This window comes from Dromiciops gliroides, chromosome 1 (genome assembly GCF_019393635.1).
Source record: "Dromiciops gliroides isolate mDroGli1 chromosome 1, mDroGli1.pri, whole genome shotgun sequence".
Taxonomy (NCBI): Eukaryota; Metazoa; Chordata; class Mammalia; order Microbiotheria; family Microbiotheriidae; genus Dromiciops; species Dromiciops gliroides.
In genome coordinates, this window is record NC_057861.1 from 31056858 (window position 1) to 31072287 (window position 15430).

At 46.0% G+C, this 15430-nt stretch overlaps 1 protein-coding gene across 1 annotated transcript; it reads left to right on the forward strand.

Annotated features, from left to right (window-relative positions):
- The first annotated feature begins 1780 nt into the window (after window positions 1–1780).
- PSMD9 (proteasome 26S subunit, non-ATPase 9) lies at window positions 1781–14196 on the forward strand. The gene is made up of 6 exons (XM_043977296.1): window positions 1781–2049; window positions 6763–6865; window positions 7615–7832; window positions 9375–9476; window positions 10737–10825; window positions 12732–14196. Exons 1-6 carry the CDS (start codon window positions 1900–1902, stop codon window positions 12757–12759), a joined length of 690 nt encoding a protein of 229 aa, XP_043833231.1. The 5' UTR covers window positions 1781–1899; the 3' UTR covers window positions 12760–14196.
- Window positions 14197–15430: the final 1234 nt, after the last annotated feature.

Sequence of the window (15430 nt, forward strand, 5' to 3'; positions counted from 1 at the left end):
ATGCAATTTTCACTGTATTTAGTTTTTTCATGGTATTCTTCCTCCTTTTGTTCTGTTTCTTCTTTCACAATATGATTAATGTGGAAATTTTTTTTAACGATAAACATTTTTATTTATAGTTTTGAGTTCTAATTTTTATCCCTCCTTCCCTCCCTCCCTCCCCTCCCCTCTCCCTGAGCCAGTAAGCAATCAGATATGGGTTATACATGTACAATTATGTAAAATATTACCATATTGGTAATTTTGTATAAGAAAACATGAATTAAAGAAAAAAATGAAAGTGAAAAATAGCCTGCTTCAGTCTGTTCCATAAATATCAAATTTCTTTTTCTTTTTTTTTTTTTTTGTGGGGCAACAAAGGTTAAGTGACTTGGCCAGGGTCATACAGCTAGTAAGTGTCAAGTGTCTGAGGCTGGATTTGAATTCAGGTCTTCCTGAATCCAGGGCTGGTGCTTTATCCACTGTGTCACCTAGCTGCCCCTAAATATCAGTTTCTTCTTTGGTGGTGGATGGGATGCTTCATCATTGGTCCTTTGGGATTGTCTTGGATTATTGTTTTGCTGAGAATAGTTATCATTCACAGTTCTTCATCAAACAATATTGCTATCTCTGTGCACAACTGTTCTCTTGGTTCTGCTCCCTTCACTATATATCAGTTCATACAATTTTTCCAGGCCTTTCTGAAATCATCTTGCTTGTCATTTCTTATAGCACAATAATATTCCATCACCCTCATATACCACAGCTTGTTTAGCCATTCCCCAACTGATGGGCATCCCTTTAATTGAAAATGTGTTTTACATGCTTGTGCATGTATACTTCTATCAGATTGCTTGCTGTCTGGGGGCTGGGGAGGGAGGGAGAAAAATTTGGAATTCAAAATCTTACAAAAAATGAATGTTGCAAATTGTTTTTACATGTAACTGGAAAAAATAAAATACTATTTACATTTTTAAATAAGTAAAATAAATGGAGATTGGACTAGGTGGTGTTTAAGGTCTCTTCAAGGTCCAATTCTATAACTCTCACATCTGGCATATACATATATGATATATACATGATATATATCTCATATACATAGGTATAGATATTTAATAGAGCTTAAAGCCAGAAAGAAAAGTTCCATATAAAAATAATAGCAAGTCTTTTTCTGGTAGAAGAGAACTAGAAGCTCAGTTGGAGGATGGCCAAAGTGTGGTTCATTAATGTAATGGAATATGATTTCCCCTTAAGAAACAATGAATATTAACAATTCAAAGAAGCATCGAAGAACTTCAGAAGAAATGGATGCAGTGAAGTAAGTTGAACCAGGAAAACATACATACACTGGGACTCTCGAGTTTGTTAAGTGGAAAGATCAAAAAGCCACAGAAAATGGGCCCGGTGCAATGAAAATAACTAAACTTCCTCCTGCTCCCAAACAAGACAATGCATCCCCCTCCCTTTTTTGCGGAGGTGGAGGACTACGGAGATGAAATATGGCATACGTTGTCAGACTTTGTCAGGTTGATTTTTTTCCCCTCTTTTTAATCTTTGGTCCTTGGGATGATTCTCTAGGAAGCTAAAGATGGCGGGAAATTTTTGTAAATGAAGGTGATGTAAAACAATATGTAGCGATAAGAGTTTTAAAATGCGAAACACGCGGCACCAAGACACCACATCCTCACAGCTTTCCCACCCGCGCCGGGGTTTCTTGGCTCCTCCCCCGAATAGAGCCACGCCCCTTGCCTCCTCGTGTTCTCGCCCAAGCCTCCTCGCTCCCTAGGGATCCCTTCCATTCCCCTCCTTCCCCTCCCGCCCTTTCTCGTCCCAGGTCGCGCGCAGAGGAGTTTTGACCCGCGGGCGGAGCCGTAGTCGTCGCTCTTCCTACTACGTAGCGTCGCGAGCAGCGGTTCAGAGATGTCTGAGAGGAGGGAGTCCGGAGACGAGAAGGCCGCGCCGGCGAGACCCGGGACGGCCCCGGTGACCATCAGCGACGTGCAGGAGCTGGTGCGGAGGAAGGATGAGATCGAGGCGCAGATCAAGGCCTACTATGACGTGCTGGAGGACGTGAGTGCGGCCGGGGCGGGGGGCCTGGGGAGGGGTCAGCTGTCCTCCCCGCTCGAGACCTCAGGGTCCCCGTCTGTCAAACGAGGCCCCTCCCAGCCCCGACATGCCCTGTTCTAAGGCCCCTCCCAGCCCCGACATGCCCTGTTCTAAGGCCCCTCCCAGCCCCGACATCCCCTCTTCTAAGGCCCCTCCCAGCCCCGACATCCCCTCTTCTAAGGCCCCTCCCAGCCCCGACATCCCCTCTTCTAAGCCCCCTCCCAGCCCCGACATCCCCTGTTCTAAGGCCCTCTCAGCCCCGACATCCCCTCTTCCAAGGCCCCTCCCAGCCCTGACATGCCCTGTTCTAAGCCCCCTCCCAGCCCCAGCATTCCCTGTTCTCAGGCCCCTCCCAGCCCTGACATCCCCTGTTCTAAGCCCCATCCCAGCCCTGACATTCTGTGCTCCAAGGCCTTTCCTGATCTGAGATTCTGTGACCTAAGCCTTTTTCCTCCCAGTTGTGACTCTGTTCACTCTACTTTCCTTCTAGACTCTCCCTTGGCTTCCGTGACCTTGGCCTTTCTAGGGTCTCCTTTTCAGATGATAACTTCTCTCCAAATCCGTCCCATCCTCCAGAATTCTCCATTTTTGATGGTGGAGCCTCCATCCCACTGGTCACTCAGATCTCTAACCTTGGGGTCTACACCTCTTCCTTATATTCCTACAGTTTAGTCATCTACCAAGTGTTATTTATGCTGGTGCCACAGCACTTCTGACATCTGCTTCCTATCTCCTCATCTAACCTCTCCAGGCTCTCATCATATCTTGCCTAGTAGCAGTCATTGGTTTTTTCCCACCTTCAATCTATTTCATTCAATCTATCTTCCACATAACTCGCCAGCTAGGTATTCTTAAAAGATAGCTCAGACTGTAGTAGCACTCCCCACTCAAAAATCTTCAGTGGCTCCCTACTGCCTTTGACAAACTCCTCAGCTTACAGGACTTTAAAGCCCTCTTACGGGCTGGCTCCCACCTCCCTTTTTAGTTGTATTTTATGTTATTTCCTATCATGCCAGTCAGACTTGCTTCCTGCCTTAGGCTTTGTCTCTTCATACAAGTGAGATTCCCCTGGACCCAGAATACCGTTTCCTTATCTCTGCCTTGTAAAATTGCCAACTTCCTTCAAAGTTCAGCTCCGGTGCCTCCTACAAAAGGCATTTATGGTCTTTCTCTCTTAAAATTCCTTTGCATTGATCTTGCATTTTCTTTTTCTTTTTTGTTTGTTTCTTTAGTGGGGCAATGAGAGTTAAGTGACTTGCCCAGGGTCACACAGCTAGTAAGTGTTAAGTGTCTGAATCCAAATTTGAACTCAGGTCTTCCTGAATCCAGGGCTGGTGCTTTATCCACTGTACCACCTAGCTGCCCCCGATCTTGCATTTTCTTATTTATGGATGTGTTACATCCCTTAGGAGAGTAGAAGTTCTTAATAGGCAGGGATTGTTTTGTTTCTGTATTCCCCTCACCCAGCACTGTGGCATGTGCCTAGTAGGTGCTTCATACATATGTGCTGAAATGAACTGAATTCTACTTGCTCAGGCCATTGCCCAGCTCTGACTTTGCTATCATCTTACACCCTATATGTCTCTTCAGAGATGGTTAACCACCCCATCTGTGCTCCCCACTCCCTGCCACTCCCTTGGCTGTAGATGGTAGATTTATAGATTGGCAGCACCACATAGTCTTCTTGTCATGTTCCAGAGAGGTAGTGACTGGGGGGGCATGGCCAACTCTTATTATTTTGGGGGCTCTCTCTTTCTCCCTCTCCCTCCCCCCCTCCCTCTCTCTCTGTCTCTCTCTCTCTCTCCCTCTCTGTCTCTCTCCCTCTCCCTTCCCCCCTCCCTCCCTCTCTCTCTCTCTCTCTCCCTCCCTCTCCCCCCCCCCCTCTCTCCCTCCCTCTCTCTCCCTCCTCCCCCTTACCCCCATCTTCCTAGTCCCTCAGGCTCACAACCCAGGAGTCATCCTGGGCTCTTCCCTATCTCTCAGCCCCCATATCCAATGTGTTGCCAAGGCCTGTCTATCTCACCTTCGCAAGATCTCCTGAATACTCCCCCTTGTCTCCCCTGACACTGTCCCCACCCTGATGCAGGCCCTCAGCACCTCATGCCTGGATTATTGCAATAGCTGCTGGGGGTTCTGCCTGCTTCTAGTCTCTCCCTACTCCAATCCATCCTCCACTCAGTCACCAAAGTGATTTTCCTAAAGCACAAGTCCAAGTAGGGCACTCCTCTACTCAATAAACTCCCATGGCTCCCTACTGGCTCCAGGATCAGATACAGAATCCAACCTAGCCCCGCCTCCTCCGGCCTTCCTGGTCTTCTTACAGCTTACTCCCTGTCACGTTCTCTTGGCTCCAACGTTCTGGCCCTTCCACAAATAAGACTCTTCATCTTTTGGCTATGGGCCTTTTCTCTGACTGTCCCCTGTGTCCAGAATGCTCTCCCTCCTCTACCTCAACTACTGACCTCCCCAGCTGCTTTTAAGTCCCAACTGAAATTCTACCTTTCCATCTTTTTTTGCGGGGCAATGAGGGTTAAGTGACTTGCCCAGGGTCACACAGCTAGTAAGTGTCAAGTGTCTGAGGCTGGATTTGAACTTAGGTCCTCTTGAATCCAGGGCTGGTGCTTTATCCACTGTGCCACCTAGCTGCTCCTCTGCCTTTTCATTTTAATTCTAGTGCCTTCTCTCCGTTCATTATTTCTTCTTCTCCTGGCTATAGGCTTGCTTTATCTGTACGTGTTGGCATTCTGTCCCCTCCATTGGATTGTATCATGGTGCACATGAGTTCCTTGAGAGTAGGGACTGTCTTTTTGCTTCTCCTGGTATACCTAGCATTCGTACAGTGCCTGGTGCATAGTAGGTGCTTAATAAATATTGATTGATTGATGAGGATCCATCAAGACGTTGCCCATTCAGTATTTGGAGCCCACAGGATTATAGATTTAGAGTTGGAAGGATCTCAGAAGTCATCAGATGCCATCTTCTCATTCTGCTGTTAAGGAAGCTAAGGCCTGGACAGCTGACATGACTCACTTAGTGTCATCCAGCTTAGAAGGGTCTGAGATAGGATAGGCTAGTGCGCTATCTGCTGTGCCATCCTGCCTTTCAACACCTCGGTTTGTCCCACTAGCTATGTGACTGTGAGCAGGTCACTTCTTTTTTTTTTTTGGCGGGGCAATGAGGGTTAAGTGACTTGCCCAGGGTCATACAGCTAGTAAGTGTCAAGTGCCTGAGACCAGATTTGGACTCAGATCCTCCTAAATCCCAGGGCTGGTGCTTTATCCACTGCGCCACCTAGCTGCCTGAGCAAGTTGCTTCTTATCTGTGACCCCGTTTTCCCATGAATAAAATGGGGGGATAATACTAGCACTAGAAGAAGTGATGTGGTTTAGTGCCTAGCTTCTTAAACTGTGGCTCTCGACCCCTGGAGTAACTAAATGTGGGAGTCATGAAAACTTAGGCAACAGTAAAAGGTTATGTCTACCTAGTCTACGTACCTATATATCCGGGGTCGAGTAAGAATTTTTTCAGATGAAAAGGGGTTGCGAGTAGAGTTTCAGAAGCCCTGGTTTAGTGGATAGAGTTAACACTGGGAAATCTCTTTCGCTTTGAGCTCAGCCAGACAAAAAGTAAAGAAGATGAAGAGCTGCATCATTGGGGAGTTTCTTCTGTCATCGGAATCACAGGCTGGTCCTGTGTATATCCCCAAGACTTAAATAAGTACATGAGAAAATGTATGTGAAGAGCTTTGTAAATGTGGTCTGGAGTTACTTTTTTTTCTTTTTTAGTGAGGCAATTGGGGTCAAGTGACTTGCCCAGGGTTACACAGCGAGTAAGTGTTAAGTATCCGAGGCCGGATTTGAACTCAGGTACTCCTGATTCCAGGGCTGGTGCTCTATCCACTGCACCATCTAGCTGCCCCTGGAGTTACTTTTGAAAGATTCCTCCCCTGATTGCCAGTGTGACTGAAAATCAGCTGGGACCCAGACCCGGGAGCCTAATCAGTCTGGTGACTCAGCTTGTACCCCTAACTCTGTCCAGGTTCCTGTCGGTCTTAGAGCCTACTCCTCACTACTAAATTTCTGATTCAGAATACAGAGCCTCCCTTGGGGATGTATTGATTTGCTCTTTGAAGGATAGAGTACTTTATTTTTTTAATTTTTTGGTGGGGAGGCAATAAGGGTTAAGTGACTTGCTCAGGGTCACACAGCTAGTAAGCGTCAAGTGTCTGAGGTCTAATTTGAACTCGGGTCCTCCTGATTCTGGGGCTGGTTCTTTATCCACTGTGCCATCTACCTGCCCCTGGGATATTTTATTTTTAAATCCATCACCCAAGTGCTATAGAGAGACAAGGAAATTTGTGCCCTTGAAGAGTTTATAATACCAGGCAAGAAATTAATGATTATTAATTAACCTGAAAATGGGAAAGTCCATGTGGTAAAGGATAGAACTGTGTGCAAGCCTAGGAGATTTGAGGGGCAGTAGGGGAGCTCAGGGGTATTGTGCTTGGTCTTGCAGGCTTCCTGACCTCTAGGACGGTATAGACTCTTTGTCCTGATAGGAACTACACTTTCCCTTCCAACTACCTATTGTTCCCCTCCCAGATACAAAGAAAAATGCTTTGGGAAAAGAGAAGATTATGAGTTTATATTAATGACATCTTTTAACCTTTCTCCCCAGCAAAAAGGAGTTGGGATGAATGAACCTCTGGTTGACATTGAGGGATATCCCCGGGCAGATGTTGATGTGTATCAAGTTCGTACAGCGAGGCACAACATTATCTGTGAGTATAGATGGGTATAGCTGCTCTGCTATGAGCTTGTGAAACAAAAGGGACAGCAGTTCAGGTGCTAAATCCCTATTGCTTGGGTTCAATTAATGCCTTTGGGCCTCAGTTAAGCTTTCTGGCAAAATGAGTATCTGGGTTGTCACAGTGGGAGTCCGCTTAATTTGGGTCAGAACACCTGGGTTCAAATCCCACCTATGCCACTCACTACCTTTAAGCCTTCCAAGCCTCATTTTTCTCATCTTTAAAAAACAAAAGGATTGAACTCAGCCCTTGAAGTCCTTTCCAGCCCTAAATCTTATGATTTTGCTGTGAGATTCCTACAGACGAAAGCCATTGCACTAGTTGGCTCACTTCACAGTGTCAGACAACACTAAAACATGAGTCCTGGCCCGTCACTGTGTGATACAGTTTTGGGGGGACATTCAGAGACAGTTCTCAGCTAACCATCTGCCCATTTCCTCCTTTTTTTTTTTTTTGGTGAGGCAATTGAGGTTAAGTGACTTGCCCAGGGTCATACAGCTAGTAAGTGTTAAGTGTCTGAGGCCGGATTTGAACTCAGGTCCTCCTGACTCCAGGGCTGGTGTTCTATCCACTGCTCTACCTCGCTGCCGGGTTGCCCATTTCCTCTTGAAGGGGAATTTGTTGAGGGAACTGCTTGACTAAGAATGTGGGATTAAGGATGTACATTGGCCTTGGTTTGGGGTTTGGCTTTCTTCCTTCTCTACCAGGAGTTTCCTTTCTAGGTCTGCAGAATGACCACAAAGCCCTGATGAAGCAGGTAGAAGAAGCCTTGCACCAGCTCCATGCCAGGGGAAAGGAGAAGCAAGCAAGGGATGAAGCAGAAGCACAGAATGAGGCCTTGAACCAGGGCCAGGGCCCGAGCCAGGGCCCGAGCCAGGGTCCCCCTCTGCCTTTTGCTCAAGTGAACAGCATCAGCCCAGGCTCTCCTGCCAGCAACTCGGTAAGTTGGCAACTGCTACAGGACCCTGAGTGCAGAGGTCAGAATATTGAGAACAGCTTATTGGGAAGGGAGATGGGGCAAGTCTTGGCTAGTGGGCAGGAGCTCTGCATTCCAAGCCTGGCCTTCCTGCTGCCCACAGGCCTGGGGGACTCCGGGCCAAACCCTTTTCTTCTCAGTGCTTAAGGGTTTTTTTCATCTGGAAAAGCGAGCAAGTCTCCCCTGGTTTTCCTGGATGGTGGTTGGGATGGAATGAGAACACAGAACATCGGTGATTCCCTCTGCATTGGCTTTCTCTGGGACATCCCCTCTAGCACAGTTATGTGCAGAGGGCAGGAAATCCAGCCTGGGCTACTGAAGGCAGGGAAGCCTACGTTCCCTTGAGAGCCAGTGGTCATTGTTGCCCCAGTGCTAGCCATGCTCTTTAGTCAGATGGCCCCCCAAGGGTAAGCGGAAGTGTCACAAGTAGCAGAGGCTTGTTAGTGATGTTCTTACCATGTCTTCGTGGAACCAGCAGGGGGAAATGGTTTCTGTCCCACAGGTGCCTTAATTACTCATTTCTAATCTTCAGTATTATTCCCTTGAGGAAAAACAGTCTCTTTCCTCTGCAGTTCTTGCTGGTAAACTGGATTTTGTTGTTGTTGTTGTTGTTGTTGTTGTTTTTGTGGGGCAATGGGGGTTAAGTGACTTGCCCAAGGTCACACAGCTAGTAAGTGTCAAGTGTCTGAGGCCGGATTTGAACTCAGGAGCTCCTGGATCCAGGGCCGGTGCTTTATCCACTGCACCACCTAGCTGCCCCTAAACTGGATCTTAAAAAAAAATTTATTTTTATTTAATTTTATTTTTTTGCGGGGCAATGAGGGTTAAGTGACTTGCCCAGGGTCACACAGCTAGTGTCATGTGTCTGAGGTCAGATTTGAACTGAGGTCCTCCTGAATCCAGGACCAGTGCTTTATCCACTGCACTACCTACCTGCCCCGTAAACTGGATTTTTAAAAGGTTTTATGAATGCTTTTAAAAAGCATTGCTCCCCATAGGGCAGCTAGGTGGCGCAGTGGATAGAGCACCGACCCTGGAGTCAGGAGTACCTGAGTTTGGATCTGGCCTCAGACACTTGGCACTTACTAGCTGTGTGACCCTGGGCAAGTCACTTGACCCCAATTGCCTCACTGAAATTAAAAAAAAAAAAGCATTGCTCCCCAATACCTCTTCTTCCTCACCTCCAAAGCTGCCCGGGCTCCTGCAGGAGAAAGAGTTTGCAGTCAGATCCCAGTTCTTCCTGTGCCTTTCACTACCCTCTTTGGGAACTTGCACCAATCACTCTTCTGGGGTTTTTCAGTATCCTCTGTCAGATGAGGACATTGACTAGAGGACCTCTGAGGGGCCTTCCAGCTTTGAATCCATGATCCTTTGATTGCTTCTTTATAACAAAATACTGTTCATCAAAACGCAGCAACGCTGTGGCCAGGCATTGGCTGTTGAAAGGCATTGGACAGCGGAAGTCTCGTTAAAATCTCCCATATGTTTTTTGTCTCATCTTTCTAGGGTCTCCAAGTGGATGATAAGATCGTGGAGTTTGGTTCAGTGAATGCCCACAACTTCCAGAATCTGCAGAACATCGGAACGGTGGTCCAGCACAGTGAAGGGGTGAGTTGGGGAGGGTGGGGCGAGGGGGGTGTCACATCTTCTCTCATTTGGAGGTTGGTCTCAGTGCCTTTTATTTAAGCAAAACAATCCTTCCCGCAAAAGCCCTGTCTGGGCAGGGCACCCACACGTTCATGGAGGCACCCTCAGGCTCTTTCCAGTGCTGGGCCCTGCCTGGCTTGGTGCTGAACGGAGGCCCTGCTTTGGTGAATCCCACCCCCTGGCACAGTGCTGAAAACTGGCTGCTGAATTGGATGGCAGTGGATTGAAGTGGGGGCTCCTTGGGCTTCAGGGACTCCTGAAGACTTTATAGCGATGTCTGGTGTAGTGAAACCAATGCTCTTCTACTTGCTGAGCTGTGTGACCTTAGGCAGGTCATTTAACCTCAGGCCTCAGTTTCCCCATCTATGAAAATGAAGGCTTTGGACTAGCTGCCTTTCAGAGATACCTTCCAGCTGTAAATCTACAGTTCCATGAGTTCTTCTTCTTCTTCTTCTTCGAGGGGAAAGGCCCTCCAGTCGGCTCGCAGAAAGTGACGGGAATCGTCCTTGCTTGCCTGCCCAAAGTCCCTTGTTATTCCAGCCCAAACTCAAGCCCTTTGGAACAGACCTTGAATGTCCCAACTTGGTCCTAGGTGGGGGTCTTGAGGATTTCCAGAACATCCTCTGTTCTGGGGGCACTTGTTCAGCATTCTGCCCATCACTCCTCCTGCCTGATGCTCACAGGGAATCTAGTTTCCTTCAGGCCGAGCATCTTCTCTCTGAGGAAAAGGGAAGTAAGAGCTGCTTGAGTCTGCTTCTTAGAACTCTATTGGGGGGGGGGGGTGGCTAGGTGGTGCAGTGGATAAAGCACCGGCCCTGGATTCAGGAGGACCTGAGTTCAAATCCGGCCTCAGACACTTGACACTGCCCTGCCAAAAAAAAAAAAGAACTCTATGGGGGGCAGCTAGGTGGCACAGTGAATAGAACACTGGCCCTGGATTCAGGAGGACTGGAGTTCAAATCCGGCCTCAGACACTTGATATTTACTAGCTGCGTGACCCTGGGCAAATCACTTAACCCTCATTGCCCCGGGAAAAAAACAAAAAACCAAAAACAACAACTCTGTCAGATGGTTGGTTTAGGGACAGAATCCCCTGGGCTTTGCCCCAGCCCCTGCCTGTCTGTCTTGGCTCAAGCAGTCGGGTCACAGGTTTGTTAATATCACAACCATTGCAAGCTTCTTCTCATTTGACTCTCAAGTTGGCTTTTCTTTGTCTTTCAGCATCCGTTGAATGTGACAGTGCTCCGGAGAGGTGAGAGACTACAGCTCCGCCTCGTCCCAATGCGCTGGGCTGGGAAAGGACTGCTGGGGTAAGATGAGGATTTGGAAAAGTGCTGTATGCTTTTTTAAAATTCCTATTGTTATCTCTTGCTTTTGTATCAAAATATTTCCCCCTCACCTTCTCTACTAAGTAAGCCTCCTCTCATTACAAAAAAGAAAGTGAGGGGAAAAATGCAGTTCACATCTTAACTGAATCTGGAAGTAGATGCAGGTTCCACACTAAAGCATGGCCATCCCCCCAATGATCAACCCCCACCCCATTCCCACCCTGGGCAATGAAAGGAAGGAGGTACATTTTCTCCATTCTTCTCTGGAGCCAAGCTTGGTCATGTTGACAACATCCAGCTTCAGTTTATTCTTTCTGTTCACATTGTGTGGTTAACATGTAGATTGTGGATATTTTAATTCATTTGTTTTTTGTTTTTAGTGCTTGGATTTTCCCCAGTATACTTCCTGTTCCTCCTCCTTCTCAAGGAGCTGTCAAGATAAATACTTTTTTTTTGGTGAGGCAATTGGGGTTAAGTGACTTGCCTAGGGTCACACAGCTAGTAAATGTTAAGTGTCTGAGGTCAGTTTTTTGGGGGGGAGGGGGCAATGGGGGTTAAGTGACTTGCCCAGGGTCACACAGCTAGTAAGTGTCAAGTGTCTGAGGCCAGATTTGAACTCAGGTACTCCTGACTCCAGGGCCAGTGCTCTGTCCACTGCGCCACCTAGCTGCCCCTTGATAAATACTTTTTAAAAGAAGAGGGAAACCATAATCAATAACAATCAACAAATCAAAATCTGACCTTATTTGTAATGTTCCCCACCTGTGGGCCCTCACTTCTGCCAAGGAGCAAGGAGAGGGAGAGGTCTTCTTATCAGTCTTCTTTGGGACCAGGCTTGTTCTTTTTTTTTTTATCAATTTTTATTGCGACCTTTTGTTTTTATATTGCCTGGATTTTCCCTGGCACCCCTCCCCACTCCCAGAGAGCCAAAGAATTTTTTAAAAAGAGAGTTTTTTAAAAAATTAGCAAAACAAAAAAATCTGACATTGTGCAGTGTTCCACAACCACAACCCCAAGCTTGCATGAGGGAGCCAGAGTGAGTGTCATTGTTTTTCTCTCTTTGGGACCATCATTTCACATGCTGGTTCTTTCTGAGTTCACACAATTCATTTTCAGTTGTTTTGTGGTTGTGCCTTCCATCGAATCTGAAGGCACTATGCATGTCATTTTTCCAGCTTTGCTTCCTTCACTGTGAAGGCAGCAAAGTCCAGTGCTCCCGCACAGCTCTGAATTTTTCATATCCCTCTTTTCTTACACTGCAGTGCTGAATCTCCATCACATGCAGGGCCTAGGTTTAGTTTAGCCTTCCCCAGGTAATGGGCAGTTGGAAAGGGAGCATATTCTTGTGTTAGATAGTTTAGATTATTCTTAGATTATGACAAAGTATTTTGCACATACAGTTGCTTGTTGAATCAAGCTGTAAATTGTCCTAAGTAGAGGCCTGAAAGTGGACTTGACCCCAGTGCCAGCCATAATCAAAATAGCTAACATTTATATAGCATATTAAGGATTTCAAAGTGCCTTATATATATCATCTCATTGGAGCCCCCATGACAGCCTTCCGAGGTAGGGACTACAATTATTTTACAGAAGGAGCAACAGGTTCATACAATTTAAAAGACTTGGCCATGACCATGTAGTAAATAAGTGTAAGAGCTAGGATTGCGACTCACGTTTTCTGACAAGTCCAGCATCCTATCCACTGTGCCACACTGCCTCTCTCTGTTCACTTCACTGCCTTTTTAGTAAGCAAAAGCATTGCTCTTTGGGCGTATGGCCTTTAAAATCAAGACACATAAAATTAAAGATTTAAAGCAAAAGAAGCAAGATAGCATCTTCTGGAGTTTCTTAATGGTGTGAATGAATTCCTTTTTATTTTATGTTTCAGCTGCAATATTATTCCCTTGCAAAGATGATTGCCTTTTGGGATCCCCGAAAAAGAAGACCTCCCCCTTCCCATCCCCTGGACCTGGAGGTGGCTTGGATTTCCCTGTATTCAGCTCCTGCTGGGACCTTAAGGATTTGCAATGAGTTTGGATGGGTAAACTCTCTCTTTGATGTTGGAGATGCACTTCCAGCAAAGGTTTTGACCAACACAGTTGGCCTGGATTAAGGCATGGTTAAAACTTCACATTTGCTTAGCATCTCTTACAAATTATGCCTTGATCTTTAATGGAAATTATTTTTGCTTGTGGGTCAGTGGGTAGGAATTTAATTTGACATTATTTTTGCTCTTTTAGAGGTTGCTTTAATTTTTTTAAAATTTGAATTAGGAGAAATGATTTGCAGTGTACTGATATATTATCCTGATATATATGTATATGATGTCTGTATATCATATATATGTGTGTGTGTGTTCACATACACACATATTCATGAACCATTCAAACCAAAGTGTACAAGGTCACAGTCTTTCCATAGAAACTCTTATACAAGAAGCTGCCAGTGGAGATGAGCTGTCCAGGAATTTCTGAAGTCCTAACTGGACCAACCACTCTTATTTCCAAGGCATATCATCTTTACTAGGTTGGAACTATTGAAGACAAAGGATAATGATATTTAAGCGTAGGGGTGGTAACTTATCAGGAGCATGGATGACTGGGTTGTGATATGGTAAATCTTGAGTGTTTCTCTGCAACCTCAAAACAATTTGTAAACTCAGACCAATACTGCAGCTTTTGGGGAAGGTCCTTTAGCTCATTGGGAGATGCAAGTCTTCTATATCCACAAGGGGGCAGCAAGGGCCCTGACTTTTCCAGGTCAGAGGAATCCACTCCCCCCCCCATCATCTGTGTCTCTCATCCATCACGGCCAGCCCAGCCCCTACTCTCCCGTTGTAAGACCCACGTTGTGAAGGTAGGCACTGACACTAACCGATGGGAACTTCAGAGGTTTTTCAATTTCGACACTTTCTAAGTGCTCTCGTATTTAAAACATGCAGCACGCTAATAAACGTCAGTGATTTTACGTTTCTGCCTGTCATCCTCGTAGCTGTTCTGTCTCTTTTGGGTGTAGGATTTAGAAATCTACTAGAAGAAAAACCGGCTTCACTGAGATGTGCAGAGCCATTGTTCCCCATAGGAGTATTTATTAGGTAGCAGAAATGTCATCTTTCACGGATGAAGTGGTACAGACTCAGTTGTGGCACCATTTGGATCCTCAGACTCAGGCAGAAGCCCTACTGTTCAGCATCTTTCCCCATATGGGGCAATTGGGCCCCAAACTGTGTTCCTTCCATATTGTGTTGACCAGTGTTTGCTGTTTGAATTGCAAGCATTCTTGCTACTCCAAGTGTTTTCAGATCTTTTCCCTATATCTCAGACAGTTTAATAAACACATCCTATGCCATCTTGGCTTTTTGAGTCAGCCCCTTTTGTTGTCAGAGGCATATACACTGGAAGGTTGGGGAGGGCCACATGAAGCATCCTTCCATCTCTATACTGATGATTCCCAGCTCTTATCTGGCCAGACTTGCATCTCCAACCCCCTACTGAACATCTCAAACGGGATCTCTCACAGACACCTTAAACTCAGTATGTCCAAAACGGAAATGGTTATCTTTTCTCTGTAGCCCCAAAGGCTAGTATACCCTGACTAGCTCCCTAGTATCCCCAGGGTTAGCACAGTGCCTAGCATGCAGTAGTCACTCAATAAATACTTGTGGACTGATTAAATCAGGAGTCAGCTGGCCAAACTACAACCAAGGCCCAAATCTACCTCTTGTGGGTTTGTATGTTTTTTTGTGTTTTTTTTAACTGCCCCATGATTGCTTTACACTTTTAAATACAATATTTTAAAATGGAAAAAACCGAGACAAATTTGGATTGTGGGTAGTTTTATGCAGAGGCCAGGTAGGAGTGTGGGCTGGCCCTACCAAGTGCAGTTTTCTTTCTTTTCTTTTTTTTTAAGTTATACGTTACAATCATATTAAACATATTTCCACATTAGTCATATTGTAAGAGAAGAATCAGAACAAAAGGGGAAAAACACAAGAAAGAATAAACAACAATAAAAAAGCAACAACAAAAGTGAAAATAGTATGCTTCAATCATGTAGTTTTCAAGAAACCATCCATCACCCAAGCATTTATTAAGTGCTTATCACCTGTTAGGCAAGCTCAGTGCTAGGGATTCCAAGATAAAGGTGAAGTAGTCTGTGGATTCGATCAATTGATAACTGTTGCTTAAGCACCTACCCTATGCTGGAAACTGTGCTGAAGAACTTAGTCTTAAGGGAGGGGAAGGGCACACATACACAACTATCAGGCATGTGCTAGGCACTGTGCTAAGCCCTGGGCATATGAAAAAGAGGCAAAGACCGGCTCTGCGCTCAAGGCTCTAACGGGGAGTTAAACTTGAAAACAAAAGTATACAAAGTGAGCTCTAGCAAGGACTGCTAGAAGTTGCAGTGGATAGGAGGCTGGGCCTGGGGTCAGGAAGATCTGAGCTCAAACACTTCCTAGCCGGAGTTTCCACATCTGTAAAATGAGCTGGAGGAGGACACGGCAAACCACTCCAGCGTCTTTGCCAAGTGGGGTCACATCGGACAGGACTAAACAACAAGCCACATACAGGCTAAAGAAGGAGA